We start from the raw sequence: 17,830 nt of genomic DNA on the forward strand, positions 1-17,830 counted from the left end.
TACACAGAAAAAAGTTCTTCATTTAAAAAAATGAGTAAGAAAGACAACACTAATGTGCAGAAGAGAATCTCTCGTAGTTTTGTGAAACTTTGGTAGAATTCATCTCATCTAACAACAGAAGACGGAAGTACTTTCTCCTTCTACCTAGAGTTTTCAATTTAAGTTTGGATACAGAGATGAATGAAAAAAAAAATGGTGTCTGGGAGCGATACTTAGCACTTTCATTCTGACTTTTCTATCTTCACCCCCAGTCAAATTAAGTATTTGCAAAGATGCTTAACAGTAGCCACAAGGCAAGGGTTGTTCTGTTCCCAAGACCAGTGAAGAGCAGGTAGCAAACTAACTGGTAGACAAAAGAACAGAAAATGGAGATTTACTCTTAAATAATGAATTTTAAATGAATACTAAATTGATTAATAATTAAGCTCTCTAATCATAAGATTTTAAAGCACTTTTTAAACACATATCATTTCACAAATTAAACAATGAGAACTCAAAGCTTACATTTTTAAATGGGTGTGCCTAAAGTAGATTTCAAAGCAGTAGTTAAGATGTTAAAGAAACACTCCCAAACCTAAATATAAATGATTACAAATTTAAATTTTAGTATGTTAGACATGTCACAAGCTCAGAGGTGACTTTGAAATTTAAATGTAATTTAAGCCTTACAACAGTCACTTGTTGGCAAGAACTCAAATTGACACCTAGGCAAATATAGTTTAGCATAATATATATGTATTTAAGTCCTTGTAGTCTGCATTAAAGTGTTTGGACATGTCAAGCTAATCTGCATTTCTCAAATTGCAAGATGTGCGACAAACCCAGCTCTGATTAAAACTCCCAAGAATACGGAATCCTCTCTTTTGAGCTATCTACAGCACTGATGGCTTTTATCATTTTATTGAAAAAGAAAGTGGTTTAGCTATTCATTTCTGTCTACTAAAGAACCCCTCCCCAAATAAAAGCAGCTGGCCAACATATTTATAGCGTATCAGTCGGTAATTGTTCAGTGAAAATCAATGAACTGAACCTTAAAGTGGCCTTGGGTTCCACCTTATYCAGAAGCAGACAGCTCAGAAAAACTGACATTTTCTACCTCTCTCTCAGGAAGATAATGAGTATTTTATTTGCTACATCCTTCTAAGTCTTTCTGAAGTAAACAGAAACTAAATGTACTATGAGAAGTGCTGCTGCATTAGGTCTTACGCTTACCTTCTGTCTTGAATAACCAACTCTATCCTGCCACCATTTTTCTACCTTTACTCCTATAACCACCCACAATTCACGTAGGCACACAGAAAAACAAAACAAAASAAAACACAACATTTCTTCTAGGAGATGACTGTATAGACTACAGTAGGAAAGTATCAAAATGTTTGCCGGTTCGTTTACACAGAAAAGATCCACACTTCTGAAATATCATATTGGTTTATCAAAATGCTACTCATATCCAGATTACAAAGCAATGTTGAAAGGTAATTGCACTATTTCATGAAGGAATTACGAAAGTTAATTTAAATTGCATGCTGATAAATCCCCTGATAAATCCAAACTGCGTAAGAGTGTGTAGGATTCAGAGCATGAGAAAAACAAGACAGTACATGACCCCAGTATTCAAAGGAACATGTTTGTCCCCTTGCCAGTTCTGTGGGCACCACTTCTTTGTATCCTGCCAGGGAGAGTCATGGTCACGTCCTACAAAAGGGACGTGAGGGGTTTGGGGCTTTGGCTATTTCTTAAGCAGGCCTCATTAACTTGGTAGGTCTGTCAGTTTGGGATCTAGCTGAGACGGAGCCAGTTCAGAGCAATGTTGACAAACCTTCTATATTCTCCTGAATGCAGCAGACCTAACAGATGACAGCTGCTAGTATTGCATATAGATTAGATACAGGCTTATCAATTATGTTTAAAAAGTCCATACAGGAACACATTTGAGTTCTGTTTAGGTTGATTCTGATAAAAAAAAAATCAAATAGACAAGAGATAGTATACTTTTTTTTCTTAACTATATATGACTTAATAGGATCATTACTAGAATTATACAACTGAATAAAACAGAAGACTTTCTGCTTTTTACAAGTAGATTTGGATATACAGAAATGATTTAATTCTTTACTAATAGAATCTACTATATGCCTTGAAGTCCTTAATCATTTTTTAAAATCTCACATGAAATTAAATTAGAGCTGTTTTACCCATACAAATAAACACTTTCTAAACTCTTGCAAAATGCCTTAATTATATCTTAAATCTATTCTGTATTCTGAAATATTTCTTTTATCAGTTTATGTTCTACCATTTCATTTTTCTGAATGACCTTTTGTACTTGTATTGTAAAAAGGATACATACTTTATTCCCTATACAGCGCTTCTTATTTTCAGCCCACTGCTGGGCTTTTTGTCATCAAATGTAATGGTGGAATTATGCAGTAGATCACTTCATAAGCGCGTTAGAAACCTAAGGCCAGTCTAGAGATAATGGGCAAACAATTGTGTTTGTATTCTACCTTGAAGCCTAGGTGTTTTGCTTCCTGAACCTAGTGATTAGTAGTCTGTCAACCTTTATTTTCCTTCAGAGTTGTCATTGCTCAAACTATTGCTTCATATAAAAGCTTTAAGTACATAAGACAAAGCTATTTATGCATCTACTAGTCTTCAGTTCATCATTTGAGATGCAAGAAAAGACAAAGACAACCTTTAAAATTGTATAAAATTTTAAAAGATCGTAAAAACTAAAAATCTTTCAAAGCTGAAAGAAAAGAAGGTGAACTTCATAACCATCAGGTTGAAAACACTCCTATTACAGACACAGGTGTGCATATTTCTTTAACAGGTTAATTACCAAGGGAGTATGCCTTTAGAACTCTTTCCTAAATACGTTAGTTAAAATTGGAGATGAATCTTTCTTCAGTGGACCTACTTTTTAAGAATATAACAAAAGAATAGGTAGCTAGAGAGGGGAGACCCTGACAGTTATCATAGCTGACAATGGTCTCAGTGTCTTTTTTGTAGGTATTCAATGGTGTTTTAAGGTTGTTTAATGGTGTCAAGATTTGAATAAAAACAAATAATTGTGCAGATGGTTATGGGAATTTTTCGTGAGTCTAGAGAGCAGAGAGTAAATAAGAGGGTATCTGAAAATAGTGCGTATCTTGGGTCAATCTGCAGTTGATTCATCATGGAATGGTAGATATGAGAATCAAGAGAGATTAGAAAAGTAAAAGTAATAGCTTATTTTTAACGTAACTCAATATAAGGAGTCACTGGAAGGATATAAAGAAAGTGACAGGATAGGAAGATCATTTTAGCAGGAGCATGCTGGGTAGATAGGAACAAGGCAGGACTGCATTTTCGGGCCAGAACAAAAGGAGCAGTACTGCAAATGTGAGGTAGTAGAATGAAAGAGGGCTTTTATTTGTGTGGAAGGTATTATGCAAAACATATCCTTTAACAGAGATGCAACTTAAGCATTAAAAGCTAGAGAGAGGTCTGAGTTAAAATGACAGTTGGGTATTTGACTTGAGTCATAGGTAGAGTGGTATGTTCTACAGTGCCCAAGGGCAGAAGAATAACAGAAAAGCTTAAGAGACAGAATGAGCTCTCTTTCTAAGCTATCTTGAGCTAGAGCTGAGGGCTATCCCTTCAAGGAAATGTCAGAGTTATGTCAAGAACACAGGAATGAGATTTGAAAGACTGAAGTAGCTATGTGAGCTGCCAGCATAAAATGGTTATTGTGTTTGAGATTATGCAGAGGAGGGAGATAGGTTAATATAATGATGAAAAGTTGAAGATGGTGATTTTCCTAAGGCCACACTCTGGAAGCAATTAGAGGGGAGAAAAGAAGATAACAGATACTGAGTCAAGTGAGAACAACATTTTAAGATGATGAGCATGTGACCCTATCCTGAAATCAGATGCATTGTTGGTCTTGACTGTCCTTGCCCTAGTATGCATAGAAAGGGTGAATTGGGGAAGTTGCCTTCTCACCATGAGACAGCCTCAGAAGTCCAGCTAGTTAAAAGAGCTGTAAGAAAATATCATTGTGGTTTCTTTCAATCTGATTTCCTCTGACTGTAGAGGGATCAAAGGCTGTGACAAGCAAAGAAAATATTTAGCCGAATTACGGCGTACAATGCGGAAAGAGCTGATTGTGAACATTAGGAATCATCAGAGAAGCTGCATATTTGTGGCTATTGCTGGTCCTCTAAATTACAGACCAGTTGAAATGCTCTGCTGCTGACTTTGGGTTCACGTGCCTAAGATTCCTTGTGTGGGAACCAGGGTATGTAGAGGAAGACACATATCTGGATATTGTCCCAGCATTAAATCAGCATGCAGCGATGATGCACATCCAGACCAGGAAGTTGGGAAACCTACATACCCTCTCTCTGTGAACATACAGAACAGTCAGAGSCTGAAGGAAGGACAGACTGTGAGATTAAAATAAAAGGACTGATTTTACAAAGGTTGCTCATTGGTTTGGTATACCAAACCTCAAAGTATACTATAAAATACTTCAGCTGTTTATTTTTATGAGCAGTAGTGCCATTAGCTCTCATGAATAATTAAAATGAAGAGGTTTTCCAAATGAGCTGGGGGGGAGGGAACACTTTACAAACAACCTGGATACTGTGGCTTAAATAGTTGAGAAGCAACTATTTAAGTTTCGCTTTTTGCTGGCTGAGGCTAATCCTGTCCGAGCTCTTTTGAATCAGTGCTTGGAGTAGCCTTTTCTTCCATCTTTCTTTAAATACAAGGTTTCTATGTTGAGAAAGTGCTACCTTGTCTGAGAGCCTACATGATAGCATATCAGTACGCAAGCTCCCCATCCACTCTGGATTCTCCCAAATTTCATACTTGATTGTAGCAGAAATATCTTTGCTCTGAAGCAGTTTGTCCTGCCATTTGATACATCTTACTYTTTGCTAAAGTCTCTGAMGGTTCTTTAGGTATCTGGCTTTTCYAGCACTCCTGTTTTGCTTTCCTGCTGCTCTTTCCCAGGCTTTCAGACCACTTTGAATTTCAGCTACCAGCCTTGACTGAGAAATATTACCAAAATTAGTATTAAAAAAATATATACTTAAATCATTTGATTTTTACAGTTATAAATGACTACATAAAACTTTATGCCATTTGTCTTAAAATTCTTTCTAAAAAATAAAGCATAGTAAAATCATTACAGAGCTATGCAGAAGTCTGAAAGATTCTAGTAGTCTGAAGATATGGCTTCCCCTCTTTAGTTTTGTGTACTGTGACTAGAAGCTAATGCACTTGGGTTTTTCCAGTCTTTTACTAAAATTGGCATGAAAGTTGTCATTTTTAATAGGAATAAATTACATTGCGTGTGGAAATGGCATTTGGAGAAAGATAAATATACGCTCTGTTTTTAATGCACTAGAAATTCCTGATATTTAACACAAAAAGAAAAGATGAGCTCCAGAAAAAAAGATAAATTTGTAGTAGTACAGTACTCAAATATATCTATTATCACACACTGCAGTTTTGAGGTTTTTTAACCTCTCTGCTATTGCCCTGTTTCAGGCAATAATTAGCACATTCTGAAAATCTATACTTCTTTGGGTGATATTCCAATTGTTCACAAGTTGTATACAGTCAGAGGTTGTGAGTTTTAGCAGTCTTCAGCACCTACAAACTGAAAGATGAGCAAAGAAATACATACACATAAATTGAATCTATTATCCCCACTCCTCTGCTTTATCAAGCTCATGCAGAGCTGTTGCTCTGCATTATTACTATTTAGCAATATAATGTTTGTTTTCTAAGTATCACAACAGTTCTAGAATTTTGCAAAAATAACTCTAGCATAAAGATATCCTCTTCATTTATTTCACYTTTTTTTTTTTAATTCTAAAGGAGGGTTGCTCACATGTGGTTTTGAACACTTTCTTGCGCACTTGTTCACATCCATGTCCCTAGTCATATGTACAACTGACAAACGTGATCTCAAGAGTGGCCTGACTGATTTGGGCCATGTATGAAATCTCTGATTCTCTCTGCAGCTCCAAAAAAGTTTGGACAGATCTGTAATAGGGCATAAGTAGTTGTGATGAAGGGCAGCTAGCTACTTGTGACTACAAGAACAACCATTCTTATAACAAATACTGACCCTAAAACAACAGAGGGATGACAGAAGTGACAGTGGTGAGGYATTTGTGTTTTAAGTAAGTGATAACAGAGTGTCAAAATACATTTCAATCAGAACAGAGATCTGAAGTGTTTTCAAATTTAGGGAAAAGAAAAATGGAACTTAGAGACAGAAACAGGACTGTCCTCTAAACATCACATCTTCCTATGCTTAGAATTTTTCAGGAAATTATTATTTAACCTTCAGAGACAGAATGAAAAAAATTCTGATGAAATAGTTTTCAGCTTGAAAAGCTAAGTGACAGCTTTCAAAGTTACACATAGAGAAAACTACTGTAGATTAGCAAATTTGCATACAAAGGAATCATCATATTTTGACTGACAGAAGACATTAAATTAGCAGTTGACAGCAACATCTCACTACAATTGACCATCCTAATTTTTCAAAGTTCAGAAATGATGACAAAATGCAAATATGAATAAAGAAGATCCACTAATCTAAACTGCACAGCAAGTCCAAATAGTAAGATTTCTTCTAAGTAAAAAGGAAGATTTCCTAAATTAGTGGTTTTTTTTTTTTTTTTTTTTTTTTTTTTTTTTTTTTGGTGTCATTTACCATTTGGTTAAAAGCTAGAAGCATCCATACATGATCAAATGGGATATCATTAGATCCTCTGAGCCCCCCAAAAACCTAGTTGAGTTTACAATTTAATATTGTCATATTTTAAAAGTATATACCTGCTAGTGGAGTTCTGTCAGGCTGGTAGCAATATTTGATGTGCAGTTGTTTTCATTGTGCTGATCAATATGAAAGAATAACAAATATAGTGACATGCTCCTTTAGAATACAAACACATTTCAAAAGAAACAATTCAGTGCATGCGTGCATGCATGCATTAGTCCAATTTATTCATGTTATCAGTGCTTCAAAACCCAGAAATCATGGGATCTGAATCTGGGACAGGCCACACAATATTTTTCATATAAATTTAATCTACTGATAAACACCGGCACTTATCAAATACTTCTAAAGAGTGAAGTAGCCCTTAAAACAGCATTATAATGCAATATTAATGCAACAACAGATGTAATCTAAAACCAGAAGTATGTATCAYCCCAATCCAACATCTTAAATGCAACTGAAGTTATAATAGTACAGCATTCTTCACATTCCTTACTAAGCCAGAAAAGTGAGACACAGCATCTAAGAAACTTATGCAGYATCATGCTGTAAGCCCCTGGCAAAAGGTGAAAGAGGATGCAGGTTCTTATTCCCATTATTACACAAACAGCACATCTTCTACGGCTAGCACTGAAAGAACAATTCTATGTTAGCATTAAGTTAAGATGCTCTGGGTGGTGAGCTCCATCTGATTATCTGTTTAGCAAAAGAACATTAAGTGCTCATCAACACGCATTTCAAAAGCTTGTCCTTTATACAAAGAGAAATGTAATTTTTTTCTTGAATAATAATGATTAAGCTATGGGTATATAGTGTTCAAAGAGATTAAACTACGTTTTGTCTGCTTTTCTCATGTCCAGCTGTATGTCAATGGCTTTCTCTTTTTAATACAATCAGATACATTGTTTCTAAAACACAAGTCTATCTCATATTTTAAACAAGATTTTCTGGTTGCAGAGAAGTCTGTTTAAATCTCTCTAAAAAAAGTCTGAGAATCAGAGCTTTCTTCTCCATACTTCAGACAGCTAGCTGCAAAGCTGAGAGTTCTTAAATCCCTTTTTAAGAAGAAATTCTTCTTAAACCCCTCAGTCTTTATTAACATAAATAAACAACCTCATTCTATTCTTTCTTTTCTCCTGCATCTTTGTGTATTTATTGTATGTTACAATTCTCCCTAATTCGCCATTTCCTCTTGGAAGGAAACAACTGCTCAACTACAAGTATTGCCTTGGAACATGTCATATAAAATGCTTTTCAAAATACGTTGTTCTCACTTACTTTGCATTCTGCGGTTGCTTTGCATTCTATACAAGTTAATTTACAGGTTAAATGAAACAACGGTGAGACTGCACTGTCAAGTTAAGGAGAAACTGTAGGAAGAAACTAGACGGCAACAAAGCAAACTTCCAGTAGCAATACTGGAAGTAAAGGACATGCCCTTTATCAGCTCTTAGGTCTTGTGAGAAAGGGGGCAGTATACAATATTGGAAGGAAAGAAATACAAATGCATCTTCAATGAAAATACTGCATTAACTTATACTGAATGAAGGCTTGTTTCTGTATAAAGAATAGGGACAACAGCTTGGCTTCTTACATATAGGAATCACAGATAAAACAAAACAAAACAAAAAAAAAAAAACTCATGCAATATGTATGCAGATTTTAGAAAACATTATTGAAGAAAAATTCTAATGCGATTCCTTCCAAATGCAAAGAGTTTTTAACTGTCATTGCACTGGAAGATAGAAGTACAGATCATCATCATTGCTGTTTTTATTATCATGCCCATAAAAACAGCAGAGGAATTAAGAGGGCATGAGAAGCACCTTAGGACGGATAGAAGAGAAGAGGAATTATTTCAAGCGCTGACTCTGCAGCCTAAACTTACTGACCACTTCTTCCAGATGTGGCACTAAGCGGAAAGACTTGAGGCTCATCGCTGTTGCTCCACATCTAGGATAAGAGAGTTTTATTTTTCTTCAGGCCTCCAAGCACCTCCSTAAAACAAAGGCTTGTTACATACCCTTTGCACTGGCTCTATACACAAAAGCTTCCCTCCTCCCCCCCATAAAGTAAGATTTTGGTGTTTGTATATTTTCAATAATTTTCCTTACAAAAAGTTACAAACTGTCTCTTTAAACAGATCACAAAGTGGATTAGGAACCTGACACAACATTAGATTAACTAGAGATCTAATATACACAGAATTACAGGAGACATGCAAGAAAATTACATTCACTTGATTTGCTCGTGACATTGCAGATGAAGTGAAACACATACTCTGTCATTTCTCACACATCCATCAACAATTTTTGCAGCATCTCATATCAGCTTTGAATTTATGTAAGGAACTTTTTTCCCTCTGGAAACTATACTTCAATATATTGTCATATAATTATCAATAATATATTGTCAAACAAAGTGTTGAAAAGCATACTCCATGTAGTATTCTCCATTAGTAACAGACTAGACTTTTATATAAATCTACTCACTGCAATTTGGGATTATTTGGTGAATAGAAGAGAAACACAGCTCATGTTTGGAACTGGTGGACTAAAGTCAATCAGCTTTCCTTTTTGGAGGCAAAATCCGATTAGGCTAAGTTATGAGAACGTAAGAATATTTTGTCGTGAACTTGCTTTTTGTAAACATTTAGCACAGGATTCAATAGTTTAAGTGAATAATTAAGAATCAATTCCACACAAAGCCAAGTCARTTTGGCTTGTGTTGTGAAAAAGGCATTTATCATCATTTTACATGAACTCCATCTGAAATTGTGCATATGGGCTATTTTATATCAAGCAGAACCACCACCTTGCCACATTTGACAAAAGCTTATCCAAGAATACAGTCAGGTAGTCTCTGCCTCTTGTCACTAAGGCCTCCACTGCAATGAAGGCCTTATACTTTAACTCAATAGTTCTTTTCATTCTGCAGGCAGACATTTATCCCCACAGGACAGTTTTGCACCTATAAGACCTATTTTGCAATAKGTCAGTTAGATACCTTTTAAAGTTTTATGATTACATAACTTCTAAAGTTTCATTTATAAAATTACATTCCCATCTATTGTTCTTATTAATACAAAAATCCTAATACAGGAAGATGAAAAACTTTTAAAATAGAAAGAAAAAAGCCCCCCCCCCCAAGAGTCTACTTCAGAGATGAGGGTCTTACTCAAGAAATAATTAACCAGGAAATAAAGAGTCTCAGTATCATGTTGAATTTGGCCATAACAATAGAAGCAGCCAATATCTCAGAAATGGATTCTGGAGAGCATTGAAGTTTGATGGAATGAAAAGTACCCTGCATACATCTAACTGGTTGAGAAGTGTTAAAATGAATCAATGAAAACCCTTGTGATTTAGTTGTATTCTAGAATTTATGTGCTTAGGTGCGTAAAGCTTGGAATTCTGTAGTTTCAACTCTAGATAAATGCCAATAATAGGTAACATACTTAAAAAGCACAGAGAAGTTCTTACTGGACAGAGTTCCAAAGGACAGAGCCTAGCACAAATGTAATACTGATTCCTCAGGAGCAGCATGAGCTTCCAYGTCATGGGAGGCTTTAGGTGCTGACTTACAAATACAGACATATATAGATGGCAGAATTTGTTACTGTTCCCAGCTCTCTCTCCCTTCTTCTGAAGGCCACTTTCCCTTGAAGCAGGTAAGACTGAACCATGCGTAAAGGAGTGACTGAGCCGCCAGTCCAACAGACTAAGCTAACAGGAACACCTGTACCAGTTTACTTTGGCACAACAATTGGAAGCTGTTAATTATGGCAGTACATGAGCTGTTTCACACTGAGGTTACCCACCCCTGCTGCAAAACCAGGTGGTAGGTGGTAGGCCACATTCCTGAAGGTAGTAACTGGTTTAACTGTTTGCCTTTAATCCTTTGTATGCAAATCAAGATATTCAATGAGTCATACCAATGACATGACTTACAAACAAGCTGGGAGAAAAATATGTCTTTGTCAGTTATAGAACTCCTTTTATTATGTCTTAAATACAATGAACTGAATTCCAGGAAGTGCAAACCAGGAAGACAAATTACATATATATGAGATTAACATAGAAAAATCATTACAGAGCACTCAATCAGGTGATCACTAATGATCCACCTACTTAAAGTGTTTTTCTGACTAAATAATCCTCAGACTGATGCAGTAGGCAGGTTAAGATTTTCCAGGTGGGCAATATATACCCCCAATAAAAATGTAGCTAATCCTACTCATTTCTAATTAACATTTTCATATCAAAGCATCTCAGAAGTTATACAGATACCAATACAYGCACTAAAAATCACATAAACTGATGCTCTGCACAAAGAATCTTTAACTGGAGTATTATACAGTGGGCTAGAACTAATATGGAATGCAGGAGTAAGCTGGTGCAGAGCATACAACACCACAGAGACTTTYATGATGTAAGCAGTTTTTAATTCTTTGTGGAGAGAAACTGGATGAAAAGGAAAGAAAATATCTTCCAGATCAAAGTATATCCAATCATTTCCATCAGTTGGCACTCAGGAGCAAGAATGACTCCTAAGTAAACTAAGCTCCAGGATCTAAATTTTGTAGTCTGAACCCATTTTCCTTAAATATTACATATGTCAAACATTTGGTATGAAATCCTAACCCTCTTAAAGACCTACCCAGTAAACAACTACAAAATACTAATGAGCTGTCATCACCAAGTTCCTCACTAAAAAAAATGCATTTTTAAAAATCAACTGGAAAATATGGGCTTCAGAGTATTGCARATAATTTAAACTGGATTTTTCTCATAAGGTTCTGGCAACATTTTCAATCTTCATAGGGCAGGAAACCCTTATGTAAGAATTTAACAGAACTTCTGTGAAGACAAGGGTATTACTTGTTTACACTTCTGCAGATTCCTGAATCATCCACTCTAAATCCTTCACTATTGACAACATAAAAAATAAAGACTGGAAATAACTATTAGTAAACTTCTGGAAAAAGCTTCATTCCAAGCTTTGTTTGCTCTACTAAGGTTGTTTCTTAATTTTTAAATTCAAAACTGGCATAAGGAATATTCTTTCTACTATCATAGCCATCTGTCAGAGATGATAAGCACTAGCAATCAAATCTCAAACCAACTACCGAAAAGACATCTTGGACATACTGACAACTGACCAAAGCAATTCTTAGTATGATGCAGTACAATAATTTTCCCTTGTCTCAGGAGAAACAGAGTTGTGACCTGCGTAGCTACTAACTGTATTAGAAATTCACTCTATTTTCTATAATTTGTTCTACCTTTATTGATAACTATTCTCTACTTATGTTTAAACCTTTGGAGAGTTCAGGGCTTGATTTCTGAGATCCGTGAAGTTTGCAAGTAGAGTAAGTCAGCAGTACTTGTCATCTGTAACCTATCCTCTTGCCAGAAGTTCAGAGATAAGGAATACCTCTTCTACTCTTTCCACTTGAAGCTGGAATCTTTAACCACATACTGAAAAGAAGCTGGTTAGTGGTGCCACTCCAAATCTCTTCAGCATCCTTTGTTGGTCTTTTAATCCTACAACTCAAGTACATGAATAGGTTTTTAAATACAAATGAAAATGTATGAACCACAACGGCTCACTATCACACTTCATAAAAATGACACTGGAAAAACAGTATAAATTGAGTAACTTGCAGTTTTCCTGACTTTATGTGCTTAACTGTGCTACAGTGCCATGTACTTTTTGAAATATATTAAAAGGAATGTTTTTCTATACATTTTACAAGCAATACAGTTTACCTTGGAAGGATGAAAGTCTGAGCTAGATGTGGAACACTAGCTTCTGTCTCTACATGCCTGTAATAACTTTCTTGCTATTACAGAATGGTTACACACCTGTTTCTCCTCCAAGTCTCTTTTCAGCAATCAGCCTCTATACACTAAATTCTGCACATATTTGACCAAGCACCAGCTTCTGTTCTCTGTGAAGCAGGTATTCTTCACTGAGTGGGTCTGACAGGACTTTTTTCTTCTCTTTGAATGACTAGGCAATGTTTGTAAACCAAAATACAAACTACAGCTATAGAAACAAGGATTTTAAAACAGTGTTACTATGTATCTGCCTTACCTAATTCTTGATGAACATCTTGGCAGGCCCAAGTTCTCTAGTGGCCTTTGCAGTTGTCCACCTGTCTATTTTTTTGCTTAAACAACGCTCTGTGACAACTGCTTCTCTCAGCTCTTACCTTTCCTCATTTCCCCTGAGAAAGGGTCATTGCGTTTCATTCAGCAATTATYTTTTCCTGTAATTTTTGCTTTGCTAACTTAAAAGCAGCAGCTTGGCTGAGACGCTTTGTTTGCTCAGTTGCTTTTTCCACTGCCTTGCGGCAACAGTTCTGCATTTGCAAACCATGTCTTTACTGTTAATGGGGTCTTTTTCCAGTCAGTTCTGTTCATTTAATGGAGTATAGCAATTGTTATTACAGCCATYACATCTGGTCCTAATCTGTGCTTAGCAGGCTGCTCTTGAAAAGAACAAAACCATTCATAAATGCAAACATGTGTCTGCCTAGCCCAAACAGAATAGTTCTCTTTGAACTGTTTGTGTGTGTTAAGTTCTACATGGAACTAGCTAAGCTATACACTGCAATCATTACAATGTTTTCAACTTTGGAGAAAGTCACAGCTAGAAATGAATACTTATTTACACAAAGCTTCAAAACATTACCCTTATACTGATATACAGAGACAATATATAAAGTATGATCTATTTATGGTGACTGCTTACCTGAGCACTTTTTTTAAAGACAGAATGGTCCTTTTCATTTACATTCCATTTTTCTATCAATAACCTATTAAAAAGAAAACCCCCAAAATTACAGCAGCTTTTCATAGAGACATGTAGTGGCTAGGTATCTCTCTCTGCTTAGCCATGCCTTTGTGTAATGGAAAACCTTATCATTGTGGAGGTATAATGAATTGTAAAGCTCTTCCCAAACACTTTGGCCAGCTATTATCATTGAATGGCACTTTCTGGCTCTGAAATGGTAGTTAGGAAGCATAACACTGAAGGAACATCRGGATTAATGCAATTTAACTGCCCTTCCCTCCAGTTCTAGGCTGCTATCAGAGCTAGCTCTGAGTGAGTGACACTAGAAGCAGCAGGGAATGATGTGCCACCTCAGCCAATTCAGCCTACTGAGATACAGATGAAGCTTATAATGCTATCRTGGCTATCCTGCTCCCAGGAACTAACCTAGCTCCTTTGGAGATAGCTGAAATACCTCTRTCTGCCACTAGATTGTACTATTATCTGTTACAGAACTGTTAATAGCAAAGAGAGAAAAAGTTCATGCCAAGGAAGGATATTGAAGAGGAGATGAAGAAGAAAGGGATACAAAAGTGAGGAGTAGACTGCAGTAAAGAAGTAAAGAGAGGAAGATGCATTACAAGTTATGGTGGATGAATTACGTGAAAGAAAAAAGATTAAAGAGTCAAAAGAGAAACTATGGAAGCAAAAAATGACAGAGATGAGATTTTCTGAGAAGAGAATGATTTTGTCAGATGCCCTGGTAAATCTGGAAACATAAGAAAAGCGAATAGGAAGGCTTAGGATCTGCCCAGAAGAGTTAGCAGAAATTTTCTTAATTTCAGTCATGTTGAAGAAATAAACATTTTACAGCTTGTTAGGGGCAAAAAGAAAGGGAGATGGATGGTAACTAGAAAAGTAGATGGGTTGAGATAGGATTGTTTGAGAACTGAAGAAAGGTCTGACATTATTTCATGCAGAGGACATAATTCCAGTAGAGACAGGATGATGGTTCAGTTAGAGAAGCCTAGGATAAGAGGTAGGATAAAAGAGGCCCATGCAGGTTTTAGTAATAGGTCAGACCAAAGGAAGAGGTACTAAGAAGGACATTGCATGGCATTAACAACGGTTTTAGTAACACACAGGAAGAGAAACACAATGATTTGCAGATGACAGAAATTACATGAAGTTGTTTCTCTCCCTGCTGAGTTCTATTTCAAATAGGAGCGAGAGATCAAGGGACCACTAATGACAGAAAAATAGCCCTGAAATTAAACACACTGTTAGAATCTGCTCAGATCCTCTACTGTGGTGGTAGCTAATAAGGCCTTAGAACTAAATCCCTCTAAAGCAGCCAGTCTGTTTGCATGTTTTTTCCCCAAGTCAAAAGAAAATACTAATATTGACAGTATAGGGAAGAAAGTGATTCTTTTATAAAAAAGATAGACACTAAGTCAGATATTCTTGTCCTCCCTTCATGAAARAAAAAAAAAAAACAAATATTGAAAGGTTCCTTACAAATACTCACTTCAAAGACTTTGCTTGCTTTAAAAATCTTCTGGCTTTCATTATTTCTTGAGTAAGTTTCTTTAAATCATCTCCTTCAAAGCACGGGAAAACTGGATTCTGAAAACAGAATTAAAATACTATACTTATCTGGAGAGTCTTGCATTTATCTTCTAATGATTTTTCTTWTTTAAATGCAGTTTTGAATATTGATGAACTATGTTGAAATTAAACAAACCAAAGAACCACTTAACATACATCATCATCATCAAGCCCCTCTGTCAACATTCTGTGTGCTGCTAACTGTCCATCCACATCTCCAAAACAGCAATGGTAGCGCCCTCCTGTTTGGGAAGCAAGCTTCTTCAGAAACTCATTAGCTCTTCTGTGGACAATAAAGCAGTAAGTTACTTAGGAAAACTGTATTCTAACAGCAACAACAATAGAAGAAGAATTTCGTAAGAGCTTCTCAAAAAAATCTTAYGTCCAAACAAGTAGTTCAGAGGACTTGATTATAAAACTTCCATGCCATTTCTAATCTTCCACTTCTAAAAAAGAATATATACTGCCTAGCTGTCATAACCTCCAAAACCAAGTTATTTTTGGACAAGAGGTTCAGCACAACAACAGAACTAAAAGAAGTGAACTAAAACAAAAGAACTCAGAAGCCCAGCTGGCAAGGAAAAGGTAGTAATATTTTACACAGGAGAAGAAAGTCAAAAGCTGGGAGACGCCGTAAGGGGAAGGAGCATTTTGTGCGCTGTACTTTTTATATTCTTTTGTAACCGCCCTTACTTGCCCCAAAGATGAGCCTTTGGGATAACTAATACAGTTGTTATTATATTCTCATTACAAGTATGATAAATCACACACCCTTACTACATTTTTTCTATATCACTTTAGAGTCCTCTCTTCCAGCCTTTCTAGCACCTTTATTGGTGTGAATAGTCATACCTCCGTTAATTTCAATCAAGCTGCAAGGATGGATTAAATTCTAGAACTGGATACTAAAATCACCATAACAACTAGGACATTTCTTCCAAAACGAAGCAGCAGCTTATTTCAAAGTAACTTGTAGTCAATCGTGACATCCGTCTCCTTTATGAGCCGACTTACTTAATAGACARTGATTGATTACTGACCAGTTAACCAAACGATACACTTAACCAACTTAAAATATTAATGACAGACAACTCTTCATAAATACACTTAAAGTTGACATTTTCATCTTAGCACCAATAACTCGAAGATTTACCTTGCAACATCCATCCCAGAATTCAAAGGAACGCAACCTTTCACCCAACAATACTGCTTGTCAATTTGTGCTATGAGGGTCAAAAGTTTCTCATAGTAGCTTGATAATCCAGTGGCATTATCCAGAAGTTGCTAACCCCATGTTTGCCACTCAGGACAACATGGCTGGCAGGCAATGCTGCATTAAATTCAAGAAAACAAAGGTCGGTTTTTTGAAGACCTGGCACAACTGCATTTTGGGGTGGCAGTAGACGTGCACCTATTCTGGAAAGCCTGCTGCCTGTGTGGCTATCTACTCCCTGGGCCATACAGCCACCATGCAGGAGAATCTARAGGTGCACATACTTTCATGATGTTGCTCCAGGGTTTCCAGTTCTGAACTGYGCAAACATCCCTGCAAAGGAACATACAGGGATGTATCTTTAACCCACACCCTACCATGGCCTGCATCAGCACTTTGTTAGTGCTCCTGACTCCAATCCAGGGTAAGTATATTACTCTTCTCTAGATCTCTAGAGCAGTGGTGGGATGTGTGTACGAAAGGCTTGTTGCGGAACAGGACTGACACGAGTGCTGCAGACTAGTGATCACATCACTTCTGTGTATTTCAAGGTAATTCTCTCAAGGATATGAACTGTGGGAGACGTAGTCTACATGGCAAACACCTGTGTCACCATACCCCACTCATACCCCACTTAGATCCCACCTGTATAAAGGCCTAGCTCAATCCTGGCGTCCACTGAGCTAAAGTACATAGCATGACAACATAGCCCTCTTTGACAGTAAACAAACCAGTAATTTTAAAGATTTTTTGGGGGAGGTTGAGAAATATCATATACCTGTCCGTACWGCTGAAAGAAATGGTGTGAATTTTAATGTCTTGTTTCTTTCTCAATCTTTCTATTTCTTTTAAAATGAGACTGCAACTGGTATCTGGTTTTCCATCCGTCAATACATACAGTGCCTCTATATCTYGAAAACTGAAAGCCTTCTGAAAAGGCAGAAAAATAATCTTAAATAATTAGGACATTTTATATAAAAAGTTACATTTAAGAATGAAAACACTATTCCAATAATATAACTGTGTATTTACCACATTATAWATGAAGTTACTTTTGTCTTTTCTTTTTTTTACTAGGTATGAAAGATCATTCTTACTGCTTAGCAAAGATGTAACTTCTTAAAAGTATATTTTTTTTGTAGCATAACCAATAAATCTGAGGGAAAGGCCTCATCAAAACTGACTCACTGAAATAAACTAAAAGTGAGTGGGTCCACTGATGTGGTTTTAGACAACTGCTGACAGGAGATTTTTAGACCACGCTTTGTATGCTGGGARTTATAGATGTTTAACGCCTGCAAATCAATTCCGTTAGGGCTTGGTCTTCCTATATTACAGAAGCTTGCTATGGTGAATGGCTCAGTAGACTTTTTTCTAACATASACATGTCTTAAAATTCCACTGCATTTGATTTACCGTAAATCCCAGAAACTTCACACAGA

General features: G+C 36.4%; 2 protein-coding genes across 4 annotated transcripts in view; both read right to left on the reverse strand.

Moving 5' to 3' along the window:
* The window catches only part of LOC146601644 (putative short-chain dehydrogenase/reductase family 42E member 2), a 29,719-nt gene extending 17,420 nt beyond the window's left edge, over positions 1-12,299 (reverse strand). Inside the window, exons 1-3 of one of the 3 annotated variants that reach the window (XM_085302003.1) lie at positions 12,224-12,299; positions 8,680-8,740; positions 6,844-6,903 (exon numbers count right to left, since the gene is read on the reverse strand). The gene's annotated coding sequence lies outside the window, so the exon portion shown is untranslated. Of the gene's footprint in view, positions 1-4,781; positions 4,824-6,843; positions 6,904-8,675; positions 8,741-12,223 lie in introns of those variants that run through there. The other 2 variants (XM_085302008.1, XM_085302015.1) reach the window with 2 other exon arrangements.
* Positions 12,300-12,313: 14 nt separating this feature from the next.
* Positions 12,314-17,830, reverse strand: part of VWA3A (von Willebrand factor A domain containing 3A) — a 33,296-nt gene continuing 27,779 nt past the window's right edge. Inside the window, exons 29-33 of the mRNA XM_085302022.1 lie at positions 17,167-17,318; positions 15,332-15,458; positions 15,096-15,193; positions 13,547-13,610; positions 12,314-12,339 (exon numbers count right to left, since the gene is read on the reverse strand). Coding sequence (XP_085158148.1) covers positions 12,334-12,339; positions 13,547-13,610; positions 15,096-15,193; positions 15,332-15,458; positions 17,167-17,318 — 447 coding nt within the window. The 3' untranslated portion in view covers positions 12,314-12,333. The remainder of the gene's footprint in view (positions 12,340-13,546; positions 13,611-15,095; positions 15,194-15,331; positions 15,459-17,166; positions 17,319-17,830) is intronic.

This window comes from Rhea americana, unplaced genomic scaffold (assembly GCF_003343005.1).
Source record: "Rhea americana isolate MKP2758 unplaced genomic scaffold, rheAme1 scaffold_10, whole genome shotgun sequence".
Lineage (NCBI taxonomy): Eukaryota > Metazoa > Chordata > Aves > Rheiformes > Rheidae > Rhea > Rhea americana.